Source organism: Phyllobates terribilis, unplaced genomic scaffold (assembly GCF_046119375.1).
Source record: "Phyllobates terribilis strain yellow unplaced genomic scaffold, ASM4611937v1 Scaffold_5__5_contigs__length_657084704, whole genome shotgun sequence".
NCBI lineage: Eukaryota > Metazoa > Chordata > Amphibia > Anura > Dendrobatidae > Phyllobates > Phyllobates terribilis.
The window spans coordinates 633,131,204-633,157,521 of NW_027362765.1; the positions used below are offsets into that span (position 1 = coordinate 633,131,204).

Sequence of the window (26,318 nt, forward strand, 5' to 3'; positions counted from 1 at the left end):
TGAAAATTTTCACAATTTTTGCCAAATTTCCATTTTTTCTCAAATAAATGTAAGTCATATCTAAGAAATTTTACCACAATCATGAAGTACTATATGTCACGAAAAAAACAATCTCAGAATCACTGGGATTCGTTGAAGCGTTCCAGAGTTATTGCCTCATAAAGTGACACTGGTCAGAATTGTAAAAATTGGCTTGGTCATTAACGTGCAAACCACCTTGGGGGGGGTAAAGGGGTTAATATACTCCAAGATCTGGAGAGACCCCAGAGCATGATAGGGAACATTCAATTCATGGAGAATTTTTACTGTGACTTGAATTTCTCTGTAAATTCCACTTGATTTGGTTAATTTGGATTTTACCAGTCTTTAAGTGTATACAGCCCATTTGTTGTGGAAATTTGTGAAGGCGAAACCCATGAATTACACTGCTATGATATTTTCGCATTTGTCTAATACATGCCAAAGGACCGCTTATTGACCAAGACTGTGTAATTACCAAAAAATAAATGTTACGATTAATTTGGATATATTTCCTAATAGCGATTGAAGTCATGTATATTAGAGCAGCTGCTTGTTTCCCTTTGAAATGATTTGGTGAAACGCGTAACCCTGCATTAGATGTGTCAGGTAGTGTTACTAGCACCGCAGACTAAGACTTTACATGTAATATGCACAGCTCACTTTTCCATTTGTATTTTTAAGAACTTAAGGATAGATCATGGCCCAGTTATATCATGGTGCCAGTATTAATGGGATTGCAGCTGATGGAGTTGGGCAGCCACTGGATACCCAAGAATTGGATGATGGTAATGAACAGGTAGGTTGTATAAATGAAATAATTGTCAGCAATGAGTGTTTGTATGTCCACCTACATACAAGGCCGATCTTTTACGTCTCATTCAGTTGGTGAAACTCCGTCAGAGTATGGACCATGTTGATCAGACCGGACGTTTCTCCCAACCTCAATTGCCTCATAGAGTGGCTTGAAAAAGTATTCATACCCCGTGAACTTTTCAGTATCAAGTATTTGTGATGAGTAAAGGAAATTATTCATGGTTTTCTAAATATTTTAAAAATATAAATCTAAAAATTGTGACGTGCATTTTTATTCAGCCCCCTGTAGTCTAATACCGCTAAATAAAATCCTAAGTGACCAATTGCCTCCAGAAATATCCTAATTAGTAAATTGAGTCCACCTGTGTGTCATTTATTCTCAGTATAACTACAGCTGTTCTGTGAAAGCCTCAGAAGTTTTTTTTCGAAAACATTACGGATCAAACAGCACTATGAAATTCAAGGAACACACAAGATAGGATAAAGTTGTGGAGAAGAGTAAAGAAGGGTTAAGTTATAAAAAAAAAATAGCCAAAGCTCTGAACATCTCAAAAAGCACTGTTCAATCCATCATCCAAAAATGGAAGGAGTATGGCACAATTCACAAACCTACCAAGACATGGCCGTCCACCTGAATTGAGATCCCAAGCAAGGAGAGCACAACTTAGAGAAGCAGCCAAGAGGCCCATGGTCACTCTGGAGAAGCTGTAGAGATACACAACTCAGGTGGGAGAATATGTCCAGAGGACAATTATTAGTTGTATACTTCACAAATCTGCCCTTTATGGAAGCATGGCAAAAAGCCATTTTTTGAAAGCAAGCCATAAGAAGTCCGGTTTGCCGTTTGCAAAAAGCCAGGTGCTCTGGTGAGATGAAACCAAAGTAAAACTTTTTGGATAAAAGCAAAACGCTATGTGTGGCAATAAACTTAAACTGCATATCACCCTGAAAACACCATCCCCATTGTAAAAATGATGGTGGCAGCATCATGCTGTGGGGATGCTTTTCTTCACCAGGGAGAGGAACATTGGTCAGAGTTTATGGGAAGCTGGATGGAGCTAAATACAGGGCAATCCTGGAGGAAAACCTCTTAGAGGCTGCAAAAGACTTGAGACTGGGCTTAGGTTCACCTTCTAGCAGGACAAGAATCCTAAACATACTGCCAGAGCTACAATGGAATGGTTTAGATCAAAGCATATTCATGTGTGTGAATGGCCCAGTCACAGTCCAGACCTAAATCCCATTGAGAATCTGTGTCAAGACTTGAAAATTGCTGCTCACAGACACTCTCCATCCAATCTCACTGAGCTTCAGATAGTTTGCAAAGAAGAGTGGACAACAATTTCAGCCTCCCAGACGTGCAAAGCTGGTAGAGACATACCCCAAAAGACTTGCAGTAGTAATTGTAGAGAAAGGTGGTCTTACAAAGTATTGACTCAGGGGGGCTGAATACAAAAGCATGTCACAATTTTCAGATGTTATGTTTTTAAATAATTAGAAAACCATGTATCACTCCCTTTTACACTTCCATATACTCGTTACTTCGTGTTAATATATCACATAAAATCCCAATAAGATTCCTTTCAAGTTTGTAGGTTGTAGTGCGGCGGTGTTCATACTGTGTGGTAATGAGGCAGTGACCCAGTAAAGTTCAACTTAAATGTCTTTATTTTCCTAAAACTCACAAAGTAAAGGTAAACGGTATCTTCCGGATCACAGCTGGGTCGTAACACAGTCCTTCTCCAAACCCGTTACTGTGGGCGACTGCACCGCCGTGTCACGCTGAGGTGCACCAGAAGTTTTGCTTTCATTGGCTCTGTGTTCCCTTCACACAAGCTTGTAATGCACAGAACCTCCTGCTCTGCAGCTTGCAGTCCCAATACTGACACACCCAAACCTTTGCTGCAGGTTTTTAAATGAAATCTGTGGCCGTGAGCCACTTGTAAGACCCGACTAGAGGGAGTGGACCGCCCCACTGCCATCCTGTAGTTCATTCCCAAAATAAAAGCCCATACCGGGTTTTCTAAATCCAACTTAGCCAAATAGCTTGACCAAGTTCACACTTTACTTTTATTGTGCACTGCAATCACAGCTGTGTCTACGATAGCAATGCACTCCAGCGGGTTCAATATTCTTCTATGCGCATCCTGGGGGATACATACCGTCCCTCGCATATGATTCCTCTCACTGCCTCACAAGGTGTAACATGAAAAAATGTGGAAAAGTTCACGGGATATGAGTACTATTTCAAGGCGCTGTATATGACTAGGAGGCTGTCAAGTTTGGGTGAGGAGACACGAGCTAGTCCGTGCCTTACAGTCCGTATTCGGACCATGTTTCACCGACGCCTGAATGAGTCTTTATAACTGCAATTTTGCAAAGTAGCCAGTATGGCAGAGGCAATGCATTAAACAGATTTTGCAAATGTATTCGTATTTTTACTAATGTCAAGTACATGGTAAATATAGATACCTTATTTTGTTTGTTTTTTTAACCGTGTCATGCCTGGTTTAAGCCTTGATGCCCAGATTTGATTTCTGTTTTTTAGGAATAATATATTCTAATGGTGTTTTCTTCTCTTTTTTAGTTTACCTTCTTATTTATTTTTTACATAGGGCTTTCTTATTATTAAACACTGGAGATCATATTTTAGAAGAAAACATTTATAAGTACAATCTTAAGGGGAACCTGTCACAGGTATAGCAGCATGTTATAGTTCAGAAGCTAAACATATACTGTACAATATATATAGTTTTGTGGCAGTTCCCTCCTAGTCCTGGTCTTTGGGTGGTCCTAGTCAGTGGTTGATACGGTGAAGGCCTTATATCATTCACTGGACTACTACTGGACTCCCATGCTCAGTTTGAGCAGAGATTTCTATGAATGAAATGCTAGTTATCTGAATATTTTCCCATAAAACTATATATCAATCTGTTCTATAATATCCCACCAACAGAATGCACAGCATTATCAAGCTGACAAGTTACCTTTAAAGTATTTTGTTCAATTAATGATTTTTACCCCAAAAATAAACCTATCCACGTGTCTATATCCTATAATGTATGAGTACTGCTAACAAAGATCATATTTTACTTTTACATTTATCCCTTACCTTCTATACAATGAAAAAAATACATCCAGGCAAAAAAGTCTTGGCATTAGTGATTGTGCAAAAACAGATAGGGCCATGGTAGAACCTGTAAAACGGCTGGCCAGGACGGATTTTATGTTTGTGTAACAAAAATGTAATATATGAGTGGCTGAGTACCGGATATCCATCCATAATGTGGACATAGGATAGCTACTAAGGTGCGTGTGTTGGGGGAATTTAGGCCCCATTATCTCAGCAGATGATCTCTCTGTAATGATTAGAACAAGTCGATCAGTGCTCATTACATTACATGATTTTAATGTCCGTCTGAAAGATAAACAGAGGTGTCGTCATTTTTTGCTTCATTGTCAGACATATTTACACCCGAGTGATGATCGGGAACGTCAGAACATTGCGGATCAGCAAAACAACCATATGTACCAATGTAAATTGGACTTTACACGTTATTTTGTGGAGAGTGGGCTAATTTATTTTTGATTTTCATATTTTTATTTATTTTTACATTTTACTATTTATTTAATTTTACCTAAACATTTTTTTTTTTTATCAACAGTCTCTGGAACAATGAGTGCTGTTGATTGCTGTAAGGCCATACCTTAATGAAACGTGTCATATCTCATCAGACATTTATTCACAAGTGTACACCACCAATAACATTTAGAATTCACATACATCCATTGCGGATGTATATAAGGTCACGGCCATCAAGATCGTGATCATGGCAGTGACCCACTGGGTCCCAAATAATGCTCAGATGTGAGAATATTATATGTTTAGCTAGGATACCTGACCATAGCTCCTAGGTAATTATTGGTCAGGCTATTAAACGCCCATATTAGTGAAATAGGGTCCCCTTAGGTGAGAACCTCGAAAGTGCGAGGTATATACATGTCTGGTATAACCCAGACTGATTGGATACGTTTGCAGTGATACCACTCTGCATTTTTAACCGGTTCAGGACCGCCCACTGTACATAAACGTCGGCGCTGCCTGGGCTCTGTGCAGCGCCGACGTTTAAAACCGGTTGGGTGGTCCCGCAGCGCTCAGGACCCTCAGGGTCCTGCTAGCGCTGCGGTACCAGTTCAGAGCGATAGCTCTGACATGTGGCATCATGGGGACCTGATTGGATTAGGTCCCCATGATGTTAACCTGTTCCTATCTTCTAGATGCCGCGATCCATAGCGATCGCGGCATTTAAAAGATAGGGACAGCCGGTGGTCGGCGATCGGGACCCCCCACATACCTGTCAGCGGCGGGGATCCCGGTGCTGTGACCTCTGACATCATCGAGACCTGATTGGCTCAGGTCTCGATGATGTCAGCGTCACACCAGCCAATCAGAGAGATCACCAGGGAAGTTTGTTTTAGCAACAAACTTTCCCGGGCGATCTGCCTGATAAATGCAGTTTCTCCTCCGATCTCAGTGAGAGAGCAGAGGAGAAACAGTGTGACAAGAGCTGTCAGCCTTGCCACTGTGAAAGTAAAAAAAATAAAAAAGAAAGTAAGAGTTAGGGTTAGTGAGTCTGTCAGATCAGTCAGTCCTGTCAGATCAGTCTAGTCAGATCTGTCAGTCAGTCAGTCCTGTCAGATCAGTCCAGTCAGATCTGTCAGTCAGATCTGTCAGTCCTGTCAGATCTGTCAGTCAGTCAGTCCTGTCAGATCTGTCAGTCAGTCCTGTCAGATCTGTCAGTCAGTCCTGTCAGATCTGTCAGTCAGTCAGTCCTGTCAGATCTGTCAGTCAGTCAGTCCTGTCAGATCTGTCAGTCAGTCAGTCCTGTCAGATCTGTCAGTCAGTCAGTCCTGTCAGATCTGTCAGTCAGTCAGATCTGTCAGTCAGTCAGTCCTGTCAGATCTGTCAGTCCTGTCAGATCTGTCAGTCAGTCAGATCTGTCAGTCAGTCAGTCCTGTCAGATCTGTCAGTAAGTCAGTCCTGTCACATCAGTCAGTCAGTCCTGTCAGGTCAGTCCAGTCCGGTCCCGTCCTTTCAGTCCGGTCCGTTCAGTCCAGTCAAAAAATATAAAAATAAAATGGCCCGTCAGACTTATACCGCAGAGGAGGTGTATGCCCTGCTGTGTTCTGACACTGATGACAGCGCAATCTCAGATGGAGATATGGATTTTGAGGGCTTTAGTAGCGGCGACACTGAGAGCCCAGAAATGAGCAGTGATTCTGTTCCATCCTCAAGCCCAAGGACCAGTACAGCAATAGGTGCAAATAGCGTCTCCAAATCAGGGAACACTGCCCAGTACAAGCGCTGTCCCTGCTACTAGTGAATTGGCGCACGCCAGTGTACAAGGGGCGTTGCCACATGATCTAGCATTTCCCAGATGGGAGGCTTCAGATTCGGCTGCTCCATTCAGCCCTGATTTCAACGCCATTCCTGGTATAAATGTGGAGGTGGAAGATTTTGGACCAATTCATTTTTTTAATTTGTTTTTTACAGACAGCTTGCTAGAGCATATTGTCGTGCAAACAAATTTATACGCGTCCCAATTCATAAGCCAGAATCCCCGATCTTACTATGCTAGGGCAAATTTATGGACATCAACTAATGTCCCGGAAATAAAAAAATTTTTAGGACTTACATTTGCCATGGGGCTTGTTAAAAAACCGAGCATTCGATCCTACTGGTCCAACCACCCTGTTCAAGCCACCCCTATGTTTTCAGTCATTCTGCCTAGGACCCGTTATGAAATGCTCATGCGGTTTTGGCATTTTAACGACAATAGTCAATGCCTGCCCAGAAATGCCCCAGAACATGACAGGTTATATAAAATTAGACCCATCATTTAAAATTTGTCAGAAAAATTCTTAAGCCTCTACACCCCAACACAAAATATTTCTATAGACGAGTCCCTTGTAAAATTCAAAGGAAGACTGCACCTCAAGCAATTTATCCCATCTAAAAGGGCAAGGTTTGGAATAAAGCTCTATAAAATGTGCGAAAGTTCAACCGGATACACATCCGCTTTTCGCATATATGAGGGGAAAGATAGCCAACTAAACCCACCAGGATGCCCTACTTATCTGGGGACATCTGGAAAAATTGTTTGGGAGCTGATAAGTCCATTTTTTCAAAAAGGCTACAATCTATATGTGGACAATTATTACACCAGCATACCCCTATTTAAAAGTCTGGTTGAACACAACATCGGGGCTTGTGGGACCATCCGTAAAAACCGTCAGGGGTTTCCACAACCATTGGTCAACCAAAAGTTTCAAAAGGGGCAGTCAGGGGCTGTACGCAACGGCGAGCTGCTTGCCCTGAAATATAGGGATAAGAGGGATATTTTTGTCCTCAGCTCGATCCACACAGATGCCACAAGGGCCACTGTAGAACTAGGATCCACCACTCCGAAGCAAAAACCTGTGTCAGTCATTGACTACAACAAACACATGGGGGGTGTGGACCTTGCAGACCAGGTTCTACAGCCATACCAGGTATCAAGAAAGTCCTATACCTGGTATAAAAAGTTGGTTATTTATTTGTTTCAGGTGGCCACATACAATTCTTTTGTGTTGTACAAAAAAACAGGAAATTCAGATCCTTTTCTTGATTATCAAGAAAAGGTAATTGAAAATCTTGTCTTTCAAAGTGTTAGCCCCGCTCATCCATTAGAATCTGAGGATGTGAAAAGACTCACTGAGCGACATTTTATTGCACTTATTCCAGCAACGGAAACAAGAAGGAACCCCCAGAAAAGATGTCGTGTATGTACTAAGAGAGGAATGAGGCGTGATACCCGCTACTATTGCCCACAATGCCCATCATTGCCAGCCTTATGCGTCACTGACTGCTTTAAAATCTTCCACACAGAACCACGTTTTTAAACTGTAAAAATGTATCCCAATTTGTCATTCAAACATTTGGTTCATTTAGTGAATGACACATTCGAGTAGAGCTCACTTAATTTCCAGGGGGGGTTCTCCAGAATCTAAACCTTCCATTGCGTGCTTGTTTCTGGAAATCATCCATTGAGTTAAAATGGTCACTAAACCCATAAATGAATTCCCAGAGGGGTTTCATTTCCAAAATGGGGTCACTTCAGGGGGGATTCTTTAGCTCTGGTACTCTGAAAAGTGCCAGAACAGCATAATCCCCCCTGAAGTGACCCCATTATAGAAATGACACCTCTGTGGGAATTCATCTATGGGTTTAGTGACCATTTACCTATCTACTTATTTTCCCACCACTAGATTAATTTATACAGAGGAGTAGATTGTAAAATTCGGTCACTTGTTGTGGGTTTCCTCTGTTTAGGCACCTCAGGGGCTCTCCAAATGCAACATGGCGTCCGCTATCCATTCCAGTCAAATTTCCATTCCAAAAGTCAAATGGCGCTCCTTACCTTCCAAGCCATGCCGTGCGCCCAAACAGTGGCTTTGCACCACATATGGGGTATCAGCGTGCTCAGGAGAAATTGCACAACACATTCTGGGGTCCATTTTTTCTGGCTGCCCTTGTGAAAATTAAAAATTTGAGGCTAAAGTAGCAGTTTTGTGTTAAAAATGTGTTTTTTTATTTTCACACTTCAACATTATAAAATTCTGTGAAGCCCCTGGGGGTTCAAGGTGCTCACCACACATCTAGATAAGTTCCTTGAGGGGTCTAGTTTCCAAAATGGGGTCACTTGTTGGGGGTTTCCTCTGTTTAGGCACCTCAGGGGCTCTCCAAATGCAACATTGCGTCCGCTATCCATTCCAGTCAAATTTCCATTCCAAAAGTCAAATGGCGCTCCTTACCTTCCAAGCCATGCCGTGCGCCCAAACAGTGGCTTTGCACCACATATGGGGTATCAGCGTGCTCAGGAGAAATTGCACAACACATTTTGGGGTCCATTTTTTCTGGCTGCCCTTGTGAAAATTAAAAATTTGAGGCTAAAGTAGCAGTTTTGTGTTAAAAATGTGTTTTTTTATTTTCACACTTCAACATTATAAAATTCTGTGAAGCCCCTGGGGGTTCAAGGTGCTCACCACACATCTAGATAAGTTCCTTGAGGGGTCTAGTTTCCAAAATGGGGTCACTTGTTGGGGGTTTCCTCTGTTTAGGCACCTCAGGGGCTCTCCAAATGCAACATGGCGTCCGCTATCCATTCCAGTCAAATTTCCATTCCAAAAGTCAAATGGCGCTCCTTACCTTCCAAGCCATGCCGTGCGCCCAAACAGTGGCTTTGCACCACATATGGGGTATCAGCGTGCTCAGGAGAAATTACACAACACATTTTGGGGTCCATTTTTTCTGGCTGCCCTTGTGAAAATTAAAAATTTGAGGCTAAAGTAGCAGTTTTGTGTTAAAAATGTGTTTTTTTATTTTCACACTTCAACATTATAAAATTCTGTGAAGCCCCTGGGGGTTCAAGGTGCTCACCACACATCTAGATAAGTTCCTTGAGGGGTCTAGTTTCCAAAATGGGGTCACTTGTTGGGGGTTTCCTCTGTTTAGGCACCTCAGGGGCTCTCCAAATGCAACATGGCGTCCGCTATCCATTCCAGTCAAATTTCCATTCCAAAAGTCAAATGGCGCTCCTTACCTTCCAAGCCATGCCGTGCGCCCAAACAGTGGCTTTGCACCACATATGGGGTATCAGCGTGCTCAGGAGAAATTGCACAACACATTTTGGGGTCCATTTTTTCTGGCTGCCCTTGTGAAAATTAAAAATTTGAGGCTAAAGTAGCAGTTTTGTGTTAAAAATGTGTTTTTTTATTTTCACACTTCAACATTATAAAATTCTGTGAAGCCCCTGGGGGTTCAAGGTGCTCACCACACATCTAGATAAGTTCCTTGAGGGGTCTAGTTTCCAAAATGGGGTAACTTGTTGGGGGTTTCCTCTGTTTAGACACCTCTGGGGCTCTCCAAATGCAACATGGCGTCCGCTATCCATTCCAGTCAAATTTCCATTCCAAAAGTCAAATGGCGCTCCTTACCTTCCAAGCCATGCCGTGCACCCAAACAGTGGCTTTGCACCACATATGGGGTATCAGCGTGCTCAGGAGAAATTACACAACACATTTTGGGGTCCATTTTTTCTGGCTGCCCTTGTGAAAATTAAAAATTTGAGGTTAAAGTAGCAGTTTTGTGAAAAAAAGTTAAATGTTCATTGTTTTCTTCCACATTCCAAAAATTCCTGTGAAGCACCTGAAGGGTTAATAAACTTCTTGAATGTGGTTTTGAGCACCTTGAGGGGTGCAGTTTTTAGAATGGTATCACTTTTGGGTATTTTCTGTCATAAAGGCTCCTCAAAGTCACTTCAAATAAGATGTGGTCCCTAAAAAAAATGTTTTTGTAAATTTTGTTGTAAAAATGAGAAATCGCTGGTCAACTTTTAACCCTTATAGCTTCCTAACTAAAAAAAATTTTGGTTCCAAAATTGTGCTGATGTGAAGTAGACATGTGGGCAATGTTATTTATTAACTATTTTGTGTGATATATCTCTCTGATTAAAGGGCATGAAAATTCAAAGTTTGAAAATTGCAAAATTTTCAAAATTTTCGCCAAATTTCTGATTTTTTCACAATCAAACGCAAGTGATATCAAAGAAATTTTACCACTATCATGAAGTACAATATGTCACAAAAAAACAATCTCAGAATCAGGGGGATCCGTTGAAGCGTTCCAGAGTAATTACCTCATAAAGTGACAGTGGTCAGAATTGAAAAAATTGGCCCGGTCACGAAGGCAAAAACAGGCTCTGGCGCGAAGTGGTTAATATAAAAGTTTATGCCACAAATCAATCCAAATCTGGATGTATTCAAATGTATATGTGGCTTGCATAAGCAATCACTGTCAACGAATGTAGTATTTAACTATACTACAGCCACACATCCCTCAAGTAGCAGATTGCACTATTAATCATGCAAGCCGCATCCATTCATCTGTGGTCAGCGTAATGGCCACCTATAGATACAGCACCTAGATGGCTGCCAGTGCGGTCTCACTGGTTAAGTGGACACGTCGAAGTGAGATGTGATCCGCTCGTTAGTTAAATTGTACTATTATTTCACCACGCCAGCCGCATCTTTCCATATGCGGTCAGCCTATACGACCACGTGCAAGTGCAGAAGCTAGATCGCTGCAGGTGCGGTCTCACTGACACGGCGGCCATGCTAGAATATAATGCGATCTGCATGCTCCACTTTACAGACTTTCAGGCTGTTGTATACGAATTATGCCACACTGTTGTGATGACTCATACAGGCATGTGCGGTCTCATAGCTGGGATCCGATCTTAATTCAACACCTGGCACACATTTGGGACATATGTCCCTGACGCGCGTTTCGCTGTTATACCGGCTTTTTCTAAGGGCAGGGTCGGCCTCATTCTCCGGATATTTATACACCCCATCAAGATTGAAAGGCAGGTCGACCAATCTCTATTAAATATTATCATGATTTGGAACTAGAATTGTGCTAACATGGCGATTAGCACAAATAAAAAAGTTAGATATAATAATCTTGGACTCCCAATTTTTTAAGCATAGTTATTGACAAAATATAAGAATGCTTTATGACATTTTAGGCAAATGATATTATGTAGCATTTGTCATGAATCGTTTATCAGATTTTAAATTAAATGTGTATTCAATAACAGGAGAAAAGATCAATATAGATGTTGATATTATTAAATCAACCTATATTAAGTATATTGTTTAACAAGGAGTTTTATATCCTATGTATTTATTTTCGAGATGGTGCCCACATATATTATTTATTATTCATGACAAACAACATGTCATAGAATGTTAATCTTCCTCAACATGGTAACACAGTATTGGGGGATCAAATAATATTACCTATGCACAGATTAGTTGAAACTATATTGCATATGTAATCCCCCCCCAAGATGTATGTTCTATTGGACTATATTATATTATATACTAAATTTTCATCATTCATTCATGATATATAATATTTCATCATAGTTTAACATTGTCCTATAGAGCATACATTTTGGGTGGGATTACATATGCAATATAGTTTCAACTAATCTGTGTATAGGTAATATTATTTGATCCCCCAATACTCATAATGAGTTTGTGCTGAATCTCTTTAATTTTACTCTAAACAATAATTTTTTTACATTTGACGGTAAGATCCTCCACCAGCTCAGGGGCACAGCCATGGGCAATCCGTGTGCACCAAGTTATGCTAACTTGTTCCTGAGCTGGTGGGAGGATAACGTTGTCTTTATTGAGGAACTCAAGGACTATGTTGGATCTATTGATCTATGGGCTAGATTCATAGATGATGCCTTCATACTTTGGAGAGGCACGGAGGATTATTTTCTGCCCTTCATTGGACTTTTGAACCTTAATAACATTGGATTACAATTCACTTTGGAAATCAACCCCACGAAACTATCTTTCCTTGATATTTTAATTTTTAAATCTGAAAAAGGAGATCCATTACATACAACCATATATCGTAAAGCGACTTCCACTAACTCGTTATTGAGATGGGATAGTTGCCACCCATATCCCCGGAAAAAGGGTATCCCAAAGGGACTAAGACGAAATTGCTCTGACATGAAGGACTTCAAAAATAAGGCGGATGATCTACGCCTGAGATTCAAACCCATTTGTGTCAAATTTTGCGCATGTTATCAGGCCAAAATCACCAGGGTATGTGAACTTTTTATCAGGGTCATTTGGATGTTTTTGGTTGTCATTAAGATTTAAAAAGAGAAAACACAGTAGTTTGACAATAAATGGCTTCACCCAACCAATAACCATGAGTGGAGAAAAAGGTTCATATTCTCTGAAACAGGGCCAAGAAAGCAGAAATTCTGCCGGGGTATGTAAACTTTTGAGCACAACTGTATATGAGTTTCACTTTTTGTATTGAAGAACTGAAATAAATTAACTTTTTGATGATATTCTAATTTTGTGAGATGCACCTGTATATGTAATGCAGTTCGGACGGGATCTCTAGATCTACCTTGGTCTGCGTGATTGTCACTCAGGATTGTCATTCAGCTCCTATTAAGACAACGAATATGGGAGGCATATATCTAAACCATTTCTCCTTGTGGAGAAAACCATGTGTGTCTACTACTAACAGTATATTGTCCAAATCCTGGGTCATAACACAATGATGTTCTACCTTACTGAACTTGCTGGATATATTAATAAGATTGGCTTCTTTTTTCAGCAGTTGGAAGAATTTTTGGGGGACAAAGCGGATTTTAATGAGGAAGCTGAGGAGCAGAGATACTACAGGCGGAAAAGATTCCTGACCGTGAAAAGTGTTATATCTGCCAGTCTGGGTGTCGCCATGACATATGGTGTTTACCTAGGTACGTTGAATTTGCCATAGGAAGCAAATCCTTATCATTAATGTTACTATATAATCCTTCATTAAAAAAAAATCTTCCATAAAAAAAAATTATCTTAAAAATGCCACCTTGTTAGAGAAATATTGTGGGTGAGACTAGACATGGTATTAACCTGTTCATGACTGATTTCATGTCGATTTTCTGTTTTGTCCATTAGTTATTTCCTCAACCTTTTTCAAGAGCCATAACGGTTTTTTTTTTAAGTATCCCGTTTTTGTGGGACACATTGTAGTTTTGAACGACACCATTCATTTTATATTTCAATGGTGCTGAAATGCAAGAAAAAAATTTGAATGTCCGTCAAATGCTAAAAAAAATTGCAATTCCGACATAGGGTTTTTTTTTACAATATTTATTGTGAGGTAAAATGACCTGGAAACTTGATTTTTTTAGATCAATACAATTAAGCGATGCCAGATTTGTAAAATATTTCTAGATTGTATAGTTTTTTTTATGGAGCTATGTGAGAGCTTGTGTTTTGCATGGTGTGCCGATATACAGTATGTACGGTATATTGATATCAGTGCTTTGATCACTTTTTGTTGTATTTTTCAGGAAAGGGGCAACTTAAAATAGGCTGTTCTGACCTTTTGATTATTTTTTTTCTTTTTTGCTTTGCAGCATTAAATTATCCTATGTTGTGATAAATTGCATTTTTTTTAGCACATGGCAATACCCAACCTGTTTATTTTTTAATGTCTTTATTTTTAATGGGAAAGGGGGTGAGTTTTTTTTAATTAGATTTTTATTAAAACTTTTTAGCATTTTTTTATAGTTCCTGTAGCTAATCATATCAAAACTCAGCGACACCTGTACAGTATATCCCCTTTCACACTGTGCCATTTGTGTATCTGACTGCAACTAAAAGTTGTGGACTGATGAAAATGACGTCCAATTTCATTTGCAGTATAGGACTGACAGTGATCACTAAATGCCATTCATCTAATCTGATGATCGATCTGTGCAGAGGTTCTGCACCTCTTGCTGTCATTCCAGTTCTCCCAACAACTAGGAGAAACAATGTTGAAGAGTGCTGACATCTTGTCTTATGCGAGTTGCGATCTTCCGGAGTGATATACCAAGGTTTCTCAGCTCAACTGGCACATTGACGAACAGGAGGCATCACACAATCATCCCATAAGACTTGATCAAATTGCTGAGGTTTCATGTGATTAAAAAAAATAGCTTTTAATCTCGGTTTTATGCCCCTCTCACATGCCACAGATTGGGGCACAGTTTCTTGAAAGTGTGATCATTTACAGAACTTTACCCACACCTGCTACTTCCTCCAATTACATAACCTTGCCTTGTTTGGTGTAGCAATCTTATTGTTTAGGAGTGTAGAAGTCTAGCAAAATTGGGTGCATCAAATATTTTTGTGACATGTTTAAAAATGACATTAGTGTGAACAGAATATAATAGAATGGCATAATCTCTGATCTTAAAAGGAACCTGTCAGCACAATGTTGTAATGTAAAGGCATGACTTGAATGGCTTTTTAAGACCACGGCCCCACTTTCAGTATTTGATCAGTATTCGGTCAGTATTTTTTGCTGGATTGGGAGTCAAAACCAGGTGAGGAACAGTCGGAGAAAAGGTATAATAGAAACAAGTCACCAATTCTGCATTTATCACCCACTCCTGGTTTTGGCTCCCACTCCTGAGAAAAAATACTGACCAAATACTGATAGTGGGGCCGTGGCCTAATATTGGTTATAGTCCTACCTTTGTCGAAGAAATCTACTTTGTTGTTCTTCTTTAATCACCATTTGAAATTGTCTGCTAACTAGATTTCAGTGCACAGGGGCCGGACTGTGCACTAGGTCTTTTCCTCTCTGTCTGTGATTCCCGGCCCCTCTGCCTGCCTCCAATCTGTGAATGACAGGTCACTGCTGAGATGTCAAACAGAGGAGGCAGGTCATTCACAGACCGGAGGCAGGCAGAGGGGCCGGGAATCACAGACAGAGAGGAAAAGACCTAGTGCACAGTCCGGCCCCTGTGCACTGAAATCTAGTTAGCAGAAAATTTCAAGTAGTGATTAAAGAAGAACCACAAAGCAAATTTCTTCACCAAAAGTATCAAACAGTATAACAGCGTCATTACAGGTATATCTTTACTGTGCATAAAAAAATCTCTTTAACCCCATTCATAACATTGTATTATAAATTTTTTGAGCTTCTTTTTTCCTACTCTTCTTCCAAGAGCCGTAACTTTTTTTATTTTTGCATCATCATATCCTTACCATGGTTTGTATTTTGCACTAGGAGATGTCGTTTTGAATAGCACCATTCACTTTATCATATAATGTACTGAAGAACAGAGACAAAATTCCAAGTGTGGTGCAGTCCCTGAGTCTGTTCTATACTTCTCCTGTCACCATATGATGTATCTTTATATAATTTGATTGCATAGAAGTTTTAATGAGAACAAGAAGTATTGTTCCAATTAATAACTATAAATTTGACAAGAGGGTGGATAATGAAGAGAAATTTGAGGAGCATTCAGGTGGTAGCCATTGATTTAAAGAGGTTGTGCAGCAATTGTCCTACTCAGCATGCAGCAGCATCTCTCAACACATGATGCAACAAGAAATGTGCTGCATTGTGCCTCCCTTTAAAATGATGACTCCAGAATTGACTGGATTGTGAATACAACTTTGTTGCATATTGGAATCAGATCAGATTTTAGCCTTTTGTCTGGAACAAAATGGTATTGAGTTTTACCTGTTTTTCCATGATGTTTGAACTGTCTGCTATCTACATCACTCTGGTAGATCAATATATTAACTTCTTTCATGGTGGAAAGAAGAAAGCATTCTAGATAAAAGGAGGGATATATACTGACATAAGTCAGTCATGATGTCGCCATCCCTTTATTTCAGGGCTCCTTGAGATGCAGCTGATTTTACATTATGATGAAACTTACAGAGAAGTGAAATACGGTAATGTGGGATTGCAGGATATTGATAACAAGATGCTGATGGGTATTAACGTCACCCCAATTGCTGCCCTACTGTATACTCCTGTTCTTATCAGGTTAGTATGTATTGCATAGCTTACTATAATGCAAGCTATTATATTTGTAATCACTTGTGATTAGTGATGAGCGAGCATGCTCGTTACTCGAGATTTACGAGCATGCTGAGTATCTTCAGCGTGCTCAGGCGTTCTGTTTCAGTCACTCCGTGCGCATGATTTGCGACTGTTTGACAGCTTTAATACATGTGAGGAATGCCTAAGAAACAGGCATTCCTCACATGTATTAAAGCAGTCAAACAATCATCCACACGGAGTGACTGAAACAGAACACCCGAGCACACTGAAGATACTCGGCAAGCACCCGAGCATGCTCGCCGAAAGGGTTAACAGAACATACTCGCTCATCACTACTTGTGATACATTCAGAGGAGTCCCTCGAAAACAAGAGTTCCCTGAATAAAAATGAAAAGTTAATATACTTGCACTTCACTTACACATTAGATTCAGGTATTCTTTTTGCATAACAAATACTGTTTATCATAGGCTATTAAATCATTTAAAAGAAAAATAAGATATGAAGCAGAAATAGAGAAACACATAGGGTAATACGCAATCACCCACATAAAATTGGATAATTGAGAAACTCTCACCTTGTGTTGTGAGCCTCACAACATTAAAGAGCCTAGTATAGTCAATTCAAAGGCCAGCGTCAGAGGTTTAGGTAGACGATCGCCTAAGGAACGTCACGCCCGACTAGAAGTCCAAATGGTTTGTAGAATAGGTAGATAATAACAAAAAAATACCAAAAAATGTGCTAAAGGTGAAGTTTTAAAACCTTTATTGTCCGAAAATAGATTTTGTCTTTTTATCTGATAAAGGGGATTTCCTGGAAAATGTTAGTTTTAGACAATAAATGTTTTTGCACTTGTCCCTTAGATATCCTTAGATATTTTTGGGTTATAACTACTTACCCTACAAACCATTAAGAAGAAAATAAGCAATATGAGGAATGCATTGTTCAGAAAGACAACTGGGAATATTACCACTATCACACACATGCATCATGGAGGGGATTTTTGAAGCTAGCTATGCTTGCGGTTGCGTTGCCTTTATTTGCTCCAGAGCAATAGATGCAATAGCATGGCATACCTGTACATTACACTACCAGTCCTGTGATTTTTCTGTTTCAAAGTTTTTCATTGTTTTGCACGAAGAAAATACATTTCACAAAGTAGATCTTTGATCTAAACTGGAACCGTCTCGCCTTTGGAAAACAGCTGGACATATTGGAAAGTATGTGTTAAGTTCAGACTTTAACACTTTAACAGTTGTCTCAAATCAACTTACAGCAGACATTGGTGGCCTTCTTAGTTATTTATACGTGATTTTTAATTATGTAAATATTTAAAATATCTGAACGTTCTTAATTTTTTTTTTTTTGAAAGATCTCTATTTTTATAAATGATTCTAATTAACACTAAGAAGTCTGGATTCAAATGGAAAAGGAAGTCTGTAAAGTAATGCATGAAAATTGTCAGGAGACATCCTGTACATGCTATTAGATCAGTACCTTTAAGGTTCTAGTATATTGTACCATGGTGTAGTCAGACTTATCAGACCTTTACATTTCAGGTATTTTGGTACAAAATGGATGATATTCCTGTCGTCTGGAATCTATGCTTTGTTTGTCTCCACCAACTACTGGGAAAAATACTACACCCTTGTCCCTTCTGCCACAGTCATTGGAGCCATGATTGTCCCATTCTGGGCATCAATAGGCAATTACATTACTAGGTAAGACTTTGCTCACTGTCATTGCCAGTGAAACAGACAAGCAGTCTGATCCTTCTTATATGGTAACCTTCACCTAAACTATTTGGTAAATGCAACATAAAACCCAGAATGCAAACTTGTGAGGACTTCTCATTTCAGGATGGCTCAAAGATATTATGAGTTTGCAAATTATAGAGAGGAGAATATGCGAGAAGAGCGCAGGCTGCCACGGGGAGCCAGTCACAAGTATATCATCATATTTCAGTGCATTTTCTTCTCTATCTTTCATGTAAGTGACCATCACAGTATGTTTTAAAGGGAATCTGTCACCAGGATGTTGCCATCTAACCTGAGAGCAGCATAATGTAGTGGCATAGACCTTGATTCCAGCGATGTGTCACTCACTGGGTTGTTTGCTGGCGTTTTGGTAAAATCACTGTTTTGTCAGCAGGAGATGATCAGTAGAGACCCCACTAAACCTGCTGAGATGTAGTCCTCCATATTCATGAGCTCTGTATAGCCCCACCCCCATCAGTGGTTGGCAGTTTTGTCTCTATGCTCAGTGTACACAGAGAGCTGCCAATCAGTGGTGTGGGCCTGGTTATAGAGCTCAGCATTCAGAGAACTGATCGTTATATCTGCTGTAGACCTATGATTTTGCAGTAAGCGTCTCAGTATCATCGATAGAATCAGGGTCTCTACCCTAGCATCATGCTGCTCTCCGTTGTGTAGCTAAAAGCTGGTGACAGATTTGTCTCAGTCATTCTTATAGCTTACATCTGTCTCTCTTCTCTTTACAGTTGTGTTTTATCTTATCCCAGTTCCCAGTTTACTTCTTCCTCAGCAAATTCTTATATGGGTATAACCACACACTGTGTGATGTCAAGCAGTGCGGTAAGTGAGCAGCTGCCCTGTCTCCGAGTCCTGTCCTAGAGTGAGTGCGACCCGCAATGTACCCCATGCCCTCCTTCCAGGTGCATCCATCCAATCTGGACTTCTTCCAGGATTTAATTTGACTGTGCTCCATTCTCTGCCATCCAGTGTGAATCTTATCTATATGGAAAGCGCTCTTATGCTGGTAGCCCTGTCATCTATGATTTTGGTAAGAGAGGTGAAGCTTTATTCTCAACAGCAATTGAAAATTATGTGTATGATGCTTCTACTTAACATATTTGTTCAGATCCTGATTCTCTGTGGTTCTGCTTATCGCCCAACTGAGGAGATCGATCTGCGTAGTATCGGCTGGGGAAATATATTCCAGTTACCCTTCAAACATGCCAGAGATTATCGCCTGCGTTGTTTGGCTCCATACTTCCTTTACACTGGATTCGAGGTTCTGTTTGCCTGCACGGGGTTTGCTCTGGTGAGTGACACTGCCAGTTACATGATGATGATGATGCCATTTATATGATTGCCCTTTTTGCCAGTTACAACAATAAATGTAACCATATCTAGTTGTTGACTGTTTAGCAAATCTGCTATGGAAAATAATAAAAGATAAAATCGTATTGATTGCTATGGGCAGTCGGCTGTCACTTTCATGCCTGACGCCATCCCTATATGTCATTTTTTTCCACTGTCTTCTGCAGATTTTAAGTGAAAGCCAGTAATCAAGTTAGATCATAACGTGATCATTTATGCTTTTTACACTTACTCATTGCTCTTTTCTCTTTATCAAACAGGGTTATGGGGTATGCTCTCTTGGACTGGAGAATCTTCCATATCTCCTAACAGCTTATGGGGTGTCATGCTGCGTTTTCTCTTCTCTTGCACTTTCTTTCCTCCGCCTTCCAAGACAAATCCCATTGCTGGTTGGACCATTACTCCATTCCTGTCTCCTGATTGGACTTTTTTTCTGGAGTCCAACCCCAAGGGATCAGTCACAGAGTCCTGTGCTGTATTTGGTGGCAGTCCTTTGGGGTATTGGCAGTGCCCTAAACAAGACCAGTGTCAGCAGTGAGTATTGGCTCCTCAGAAACAAATGATGTGTATTGGTGCTTAATTTCAATAGTTTTGTGTCTCTTTCCGACTTGGACATTTGCTCTTTTGATATGTTTTTAGATAATTGTTTCAAGGAAACATATCAAAATTATGGCTATATAAAACATTTTTAAGCCTGTGCACAAACAATGCAGCCCCTAACATGGATTTTTCTGCAGATTTCACTGCTTTCATTACAGTCAATAAATCCACTGGAAATCCACAAGAATTAAAGGTGTTGTCCATTACATAGACAACCCCTTCTCAATCCCTATGTTTCTCCCCAGTAAAATAATAACACCTATCTATACTCCTCTCCTGCCGGCGCTGGTCTAGCAGTGTCGGAACTTGCTCTCCCGGGGCTTGCGTGACATTGGCTGCAGGGATTATGTGACACAACAATCAGCGCTGGCTTCACTTTTCTCTCCTATGGACGTAATTTACACGCTGAGGAAGTTAGAGCTGCGGATGCTCTCTGTCTTCCTCTGGATGTCTGATTTGCCTGAAGGGCAGGGAAGGGGTGAAGCCAGCGCTGGTTGGCTTCAGCGATCATGTGACATAATGTCACAAAAGCCCCAAGAGAGCCAATGCTGGCACCGCTGGAACGGCACCAGCACCAGAGGTGAGTATAGATGTTATTACTTTACTGGAGGAAAACATAGGGTTTGAGAAAGGGTTGTTCGAGTAGTGGACAACCCCTTTAAGAGGAAGACTAAGCATACTGTATGCTGAATTACTGCACAATGATAATTTTTCTTACAAAGCAGTATAGTAATGGGCATAGCATAGGTCCTCTTCTGACTCACATGAGGGAAATTCCGACTTGCTGGATTACACTGGTGTTTAACCGAAAGTTGCTTTTACAGTGTAAGTCTATGGAGCCTCATTCTGATGGTAAACAGGTTTACATTGTAGAAGCCACTTCCAGTTACACATAAACACCAGTGTAATCCAGCAAGTAAGAATAGAATTCACATGAATGAGAAGAGGACCTGGACCAATGCTGGACTCTAGGGAAAATGGTGAGCAATGAGTATATTAAAGGAATTGTCTGGTCTTAAGCTGCAAGTCTGCAGTCTTGTGAATTCCCACATCTGGCCTCGCTCAATGCAAGTGCATCTAGTGTATCATCTAGTCAGTGTGTGACCACATGTATGCAAATCACATACTTACGGTCAACTGCCCGCCTCTCCCAGTGCCGACACCGGAGTCTTCACAGCGTACAGTGCATGCGATGTGAGAATTAACAAGTATGCAGTCACATACAGTGACTGCAAACTTGTAGCTTAAGACAGGACAACCCCTTTAACATACTGACACTGCATTACATATACATTTAGACAGATTTAGTAATGAAAAATTTTTTTGTGGAGGTTATTATTTAAAGGGAACCTGTTACTTCCTAGCTACTATCTGCACTTCCCCCATTGCTTTGTTAGTGATGCAATGTGCTCACTAACAAGCTTTTTTCATATAATGATTTTATAACCTTTGATATACTTTGTCCTACCTGCTCATTTTCAGTCATAGGGGTGTGATTCTGACATTTAGTCATGGGCAGCACTGCATTCAGTCACTGCTGGTGCCACCCACATATTTGAATATTGCTCCTGGCATGCGCTATTATCGTGGGGCGCATGCGGATTTGTTCATGTCCGGCGGCCTACGCAGTGAGGCTGTGTGATTACCATGACGCTCTATTCCCCGCGCGTGCACAGTGAAGCTGGTAATCACACAGCCTCACTGCGCAGGCACATTGCATCACTAACAAAGCAATGGGGGCAGTGTAGATAGTAGCTAGGACGTGACAGGTTCCCTTTAAGTTGTTGCAGACATTCAGTTTGGAATTAGCCCCTAAAATCCAGCACATGTAAACTTGTCTAAAGAAATCATTTTATGTGTAATATACATATGTACAAAGCTGTCTCTAATTTGCAAAGATGTAAATCATTGCATGCGATCATAGAGCTGCGGGAGCAGGGCACTGGCTGTCAGACACAGCCAGATTCCACATAGCGAAGGCAGGAACAAGCACTGTGTACACTGTAATAGGAAGCACTAATGACACTTCTTCCTCCTGACCCAGTGTTCATGTGATTGCTGTGTGTGGGGAGGGAGCAGGAGCTGCCAGATCCTAAAAGACCCAGTTAGCTTTGCTGTACAGCCAGAAGGCTGCATTTCCACTGTAACTAGGGCTATTACACCAACCTCATACAGGGGAAATCATATAAAAAAAAGTATTTAAATGTTCAAATGCCCCCCCCCCCAAAAAAAAGTCTTTTATGACTTTATTGGGGTCACAAATATGTATTAATTTAAAAATAAATAAAAAGTAGGTAAATATTAAATAAATTTTAAAAAAAGGTACTACCAATCTAAATCGTCACCCCTCCCTACTGAAAAAAAACATATGTTCAATATATACAGTACAGACCAAAAGTTTGGACACACCTTCTCATTTAAAGATTTTTCTGTATTTTCATGACTTTGAAAATTGTACATTCACACTGAAGGCATCAAAACAATGAATTAACACATGTGGAATTATATACTTACCAAAAAAGTGTGAAACAACTGAAAATATGTCTTATATTCTAGGTTCTTCAAAGTAGCCACCTTTTGCTTTGATGACTGCTTTGCACACTCTTGGCATTCTCTTGATGAGCTTCAAGAGGTAGTCACCGGAAATGGTCTTCCAACAATCTTGAAGGCGTTCCCAGAGATGCTTGGCACTTGTTGGCCCTTTTGCCTTCACTCTGCGGTCCAGCGCACCCCAAACAATCTCGATTGGGTTCAATTTTCAAAGTCATGAAAATACAGAAAAATCTTTAAATGAGGTGTGTCCAAACTTTTCATCTTTACTGTATATAAATAATTTTTACAGAAAAGGAACACATTATTAAACATATTTTAGTGGTCTTTTGTGGTCATAAAAAAAAAAATCAAAAACAGCAACATATTTCTTTTATTTTCCCATCAACACTGGAAAACATAGAAAAATAGAGTTTATGAAAATAACAAAAATTGTCCCGAAATAAAATGCAAAAGTTATTTGAGTATCCAAGCAGTAAAAAAAAATGTATAGCTCTTTAAATCACATGTATGATAAAAGTTGAAAACCTGGTCAGGAACGGTAGATGGCCTGGTCCTAAACTGGTTAAGCATCTATTAAAGAACAATATTTCCAGTGCTGTAACTGGACTGTTGTTTACATTGCTGAAAACAACATTTACCCCATTTGCTACGAGCCCAACAATGAAGGATTAGTCACATAATTGAGCTGCTTATTTAGGGATGTTTTCTTTCCTCCAGTTTTAATAGGCATGTTTTATGAGGACAAAGGACGTCAAGATTTTGTTTTCACCATCTATCACTGGCTCCAAGCACTTGCTATATTTATTGTATATCTCTGGTCTGGACTGCCAATGATGGTAAGTAAATTGTATAATCCATTTGATCATTCTCTAAAAGGGTTTTATAGCTATCATAGAATATGCAATCATTATTAGACGGGTGTGAATCTGATTGTTGGCAATCTCCACTTTCAATTTTAAAAGGCTGGAGAAACCATTTAAGGTTTTATAGCACATACACAGTCCATAGACTAGAGGTTTCATAGTTTTAAGGTTGAATGTAGACATAATTCTATCAAGTTCATCCTACAACGTAACATGCTGATCCAGAGGAAGGCAAAACCCCCTGGAGTTGATGCAAATAACTCCATATTGGAGGAAAAATTCCATCCTGACTCCACATAAGGCAATCAGACAAATTCCCTGGATCAGTGACCCATCACAGAATCTAGTGTCCATAACCTGTAATAGTACATTATTGTACTTTTTTCCTATTCCCCCACGACAGCACCATAGAGAGAGGATCCGCCCCAACGACAGGAAACCCTACAACTTTAAAAGGCGGAGCCCTCTATCACACCTCAGTGGTTTCCTGTCCTTGGGGAGACCCTACAGCTCTCTGGGTGCTGCCGGGGGAGTGAAGACGTACCTGCTCCAAGGGGCTGGAGGCGGCGCAAGAAGCCGACTGTTGGATCAGTGACCTCTCCAGGAGCACGGTGGGGGGGCGTCCGCGGCATAGTTCCAGAAGCCAACCGCCGGAGCAAAGACCTCTTCAGGAGCGCGGTGGGAGGCATCCGTGATGCCGCTCCAGAAAACAGGCCACCGGATCAAGAGGAGTGCGGTAGACATCGAGCTGTGTTGGGCCGGCAGGATGAATGATGTCAATTCCAGGGGCAAAGCCTAGTGCTTCCCCAGAACCTCGCGCGGTGTCTGACGTCACTTCCGGTGGCGCGGTGCATCGCTAGATAGAGCAGGGGCATCATCTGGGTCACAGCCTGTATTGGCTTTGTGCTTCTCCAGGCGAAAAAAGACTGTGGCCACTCCTATTTCCAGCTGGGGGTGGAGGATATGAAATAAAAGCCCCCCCCCCCCCTTTCCTCCATTCCATGCTGCAAGGTGTTCCAGGATGGAGGACGCAACTCAGCCAGAAGAACCCACAGAAGCAGCCCCTCCGACCTCGGTAGTCCTGCGTCAGGTGGGGTAAGTCAGGGGCAATCCCTAAAAAATCCTTGCTAAAATATCTTCTCTTTCTGTCTATGCATTCTTTTTTTTAGGACAGGCCTAGGAAAGCGCAAACTAAATCTAAACACAAGGAATGTGTTCTGTGCAAGTGTAGATTAGGGGCACCTTACGTTAAGCGGTTATGTAAAGATTACATTGCGAAGACCCTGTCAGAAGAGCCCCCCTCCCTCATTGATAGTATGCGGTCCATGATTAAAGTGGAAATTAAAAAGTCACTTAAGGGGATAAAAGGCAGCATATCAACAAAAGAGGCTAGCGGGAAGTACTACAGTTCAGAAGAGGAGATTGAGGAGGGACAGCTGCGAAGCTACTACACAGACTCCACATCATCATCATCCTCTACTGACAGCGATGGAGATCCATCATGTTTTCCACCTGAAGATACTAGCAGGCTAGTTAAGGCAGTCAGCGCCACCATGAAAGTGGAGGAAGTGAAGAAGCCTAGATCCGTGCAGGATAAAATGCTCGGGGGATTGGAAAGCAGGAAACATACCATATTTTTCGGACCATAAGACGCACTCCAAATTTTGGGGTGGAAAATAGGAAAAAAATATTTTTTATAAGATGGGGGTCCATCTTATAGTCTGAATAGGTATCTTACCTGAAGGGGCGGTGAAGCGGGAGTCACAGGAGGCAGGATCCTTCAGGAAGCCAGGCCTGGTGGCTGGCGCTGGGGGCTTGGAGCTGGTGGCTGGCACTGAGGGCTTAGGCGCCTGGCACTGATGGGCTGGTGGCCTGGCACTGGTGGGCTGGGGGCCTGGTGGCCTGAGGCTGGGGGCTTGGGGCCTGGTGACTGGCGCTGGGGGCCTGATTATGGGGCCTAGTACCGGGCCGGTGTCTTTATGTGAGTGGCGTGGCAGAGTGGCGTGAGCAGCTTCCGGTACGCGTGGCCATCTTTCTGAAGCTGTGATCTACAGTAAAATGGCCACCGGCGTGGCAGAGCGCATGCACCGGCTCCAGCGGTCATTTTCCTGTAGATCACAGCTTCAGAAAGATGGCAGCGCGCACCGGAAGCCGCTCACACCACTCACAACAAGACACCGGTACCGGGCAAGGCCCGGCCCCCAGGCAGATACTGGCCTGCCTCACCTCCTCTTCTGCTGCCCCCGCCTGCTGCTGCCGCAACGGCCTGCTGCTACTGCCGCCTGCTGTTGCTGCCGCCTGCTGCTGCCACGATCCCACTCCACCACCACGGGTAAGTTACTTTTGGACCATAAGATGCACCCCCCCATTTTCTTCCCAAATTTGGGGGGGAAAAAGTGCGTCTTATGGTCCGAAAAATACGGTAAATGTTTCCCGGTTCATAAAACCATAGCCCAGTTAATCAAAAGGGAATAGAATATTAATAAAGAGGAAATACCCCTTTAAACCAGAGGACTCGGAATTTTGAGATAAAACACTTAAAGTTGATGTAGCAGTATGCAAAGTATCCCGCAACTCAGCTCTTCCATTTGACGATGCGGGACTTTTAAAAGACCCTCTCAATAGGAAAGTAGAGAGTTTTTTGAAAAAAAAAACCTGGGAATCCAGGGCCACAGCATTCCAACCAAATATAGCGGCCACTTGTACGGCAAGATCCTTAAAGGGGTTTTCCCACGAACTAAAGTTAATTTTAATTAATAGATCTTCGAATAATAATAAGTTCCACAATTGGATGTGTTTAAATAAAATGTTCCTGTGCTGAGATAATCTTATAAATGTGCTCCTGCTGTGTA

At 41.3% G+C, this 26,318-nt stretch overlaps 1 protein-coding gene across 3 annotated transcripts in view; it reads left to right on the plus strand.

Annotated features, from left to right (window-relative positions):
* The window catches only part of UNC93B1 (unc-93 homolog B1, TLR signaling regulator), a 51,207-nt gene that overhangs the window by 16,630 nt on the left and 8,259 nt on the right, over positions 1–26,318 (plus strand). Inside the window, exons 3-12 of one of the 3 annotated variants that reach the window (XM_073686150.1) lie at positions 703–817; positions 13,094–13,238; positions 16,159–16,312; positions 17,888–18,049; positions 18,188–18,317; positions 18,829–18,922; positions 19,003–19,130; positions 19,209–19,391; positions 19,711–19,984; positions 23,321–23,439. In XM_073686150.1, the coding sequence (XP_073542251.1) occupies positions 719–817; positions 13,094–13,238; positions 16,159–16,312; positions 17,888–18,049; positions 18,188–18,317; positions 18,829–18,922; positions 19,003–19,130; positions 19,209–19,391; positions 19,711–19,984; positions 23,321–23,439 (1,488 nt within the window). In that variant the 5' untranslated portion in view covers positions 703–718. The remainder of the gene's footprint in view (positions 1–702; positions 818–13,093; positions 13,239–16,158; positions 16,313–17,887; positions 18,050–18,187; positions 18,318–18,828; positions 18,923–19,002; positions 19,131–19,208; positions 19,392–19,710; positions 19,985–23,320; positions 23,440–26,318) is intronic. The other 2 variants (XM_073686151.1, XM_073686152.1) reach the window with 2 other exon arrangements.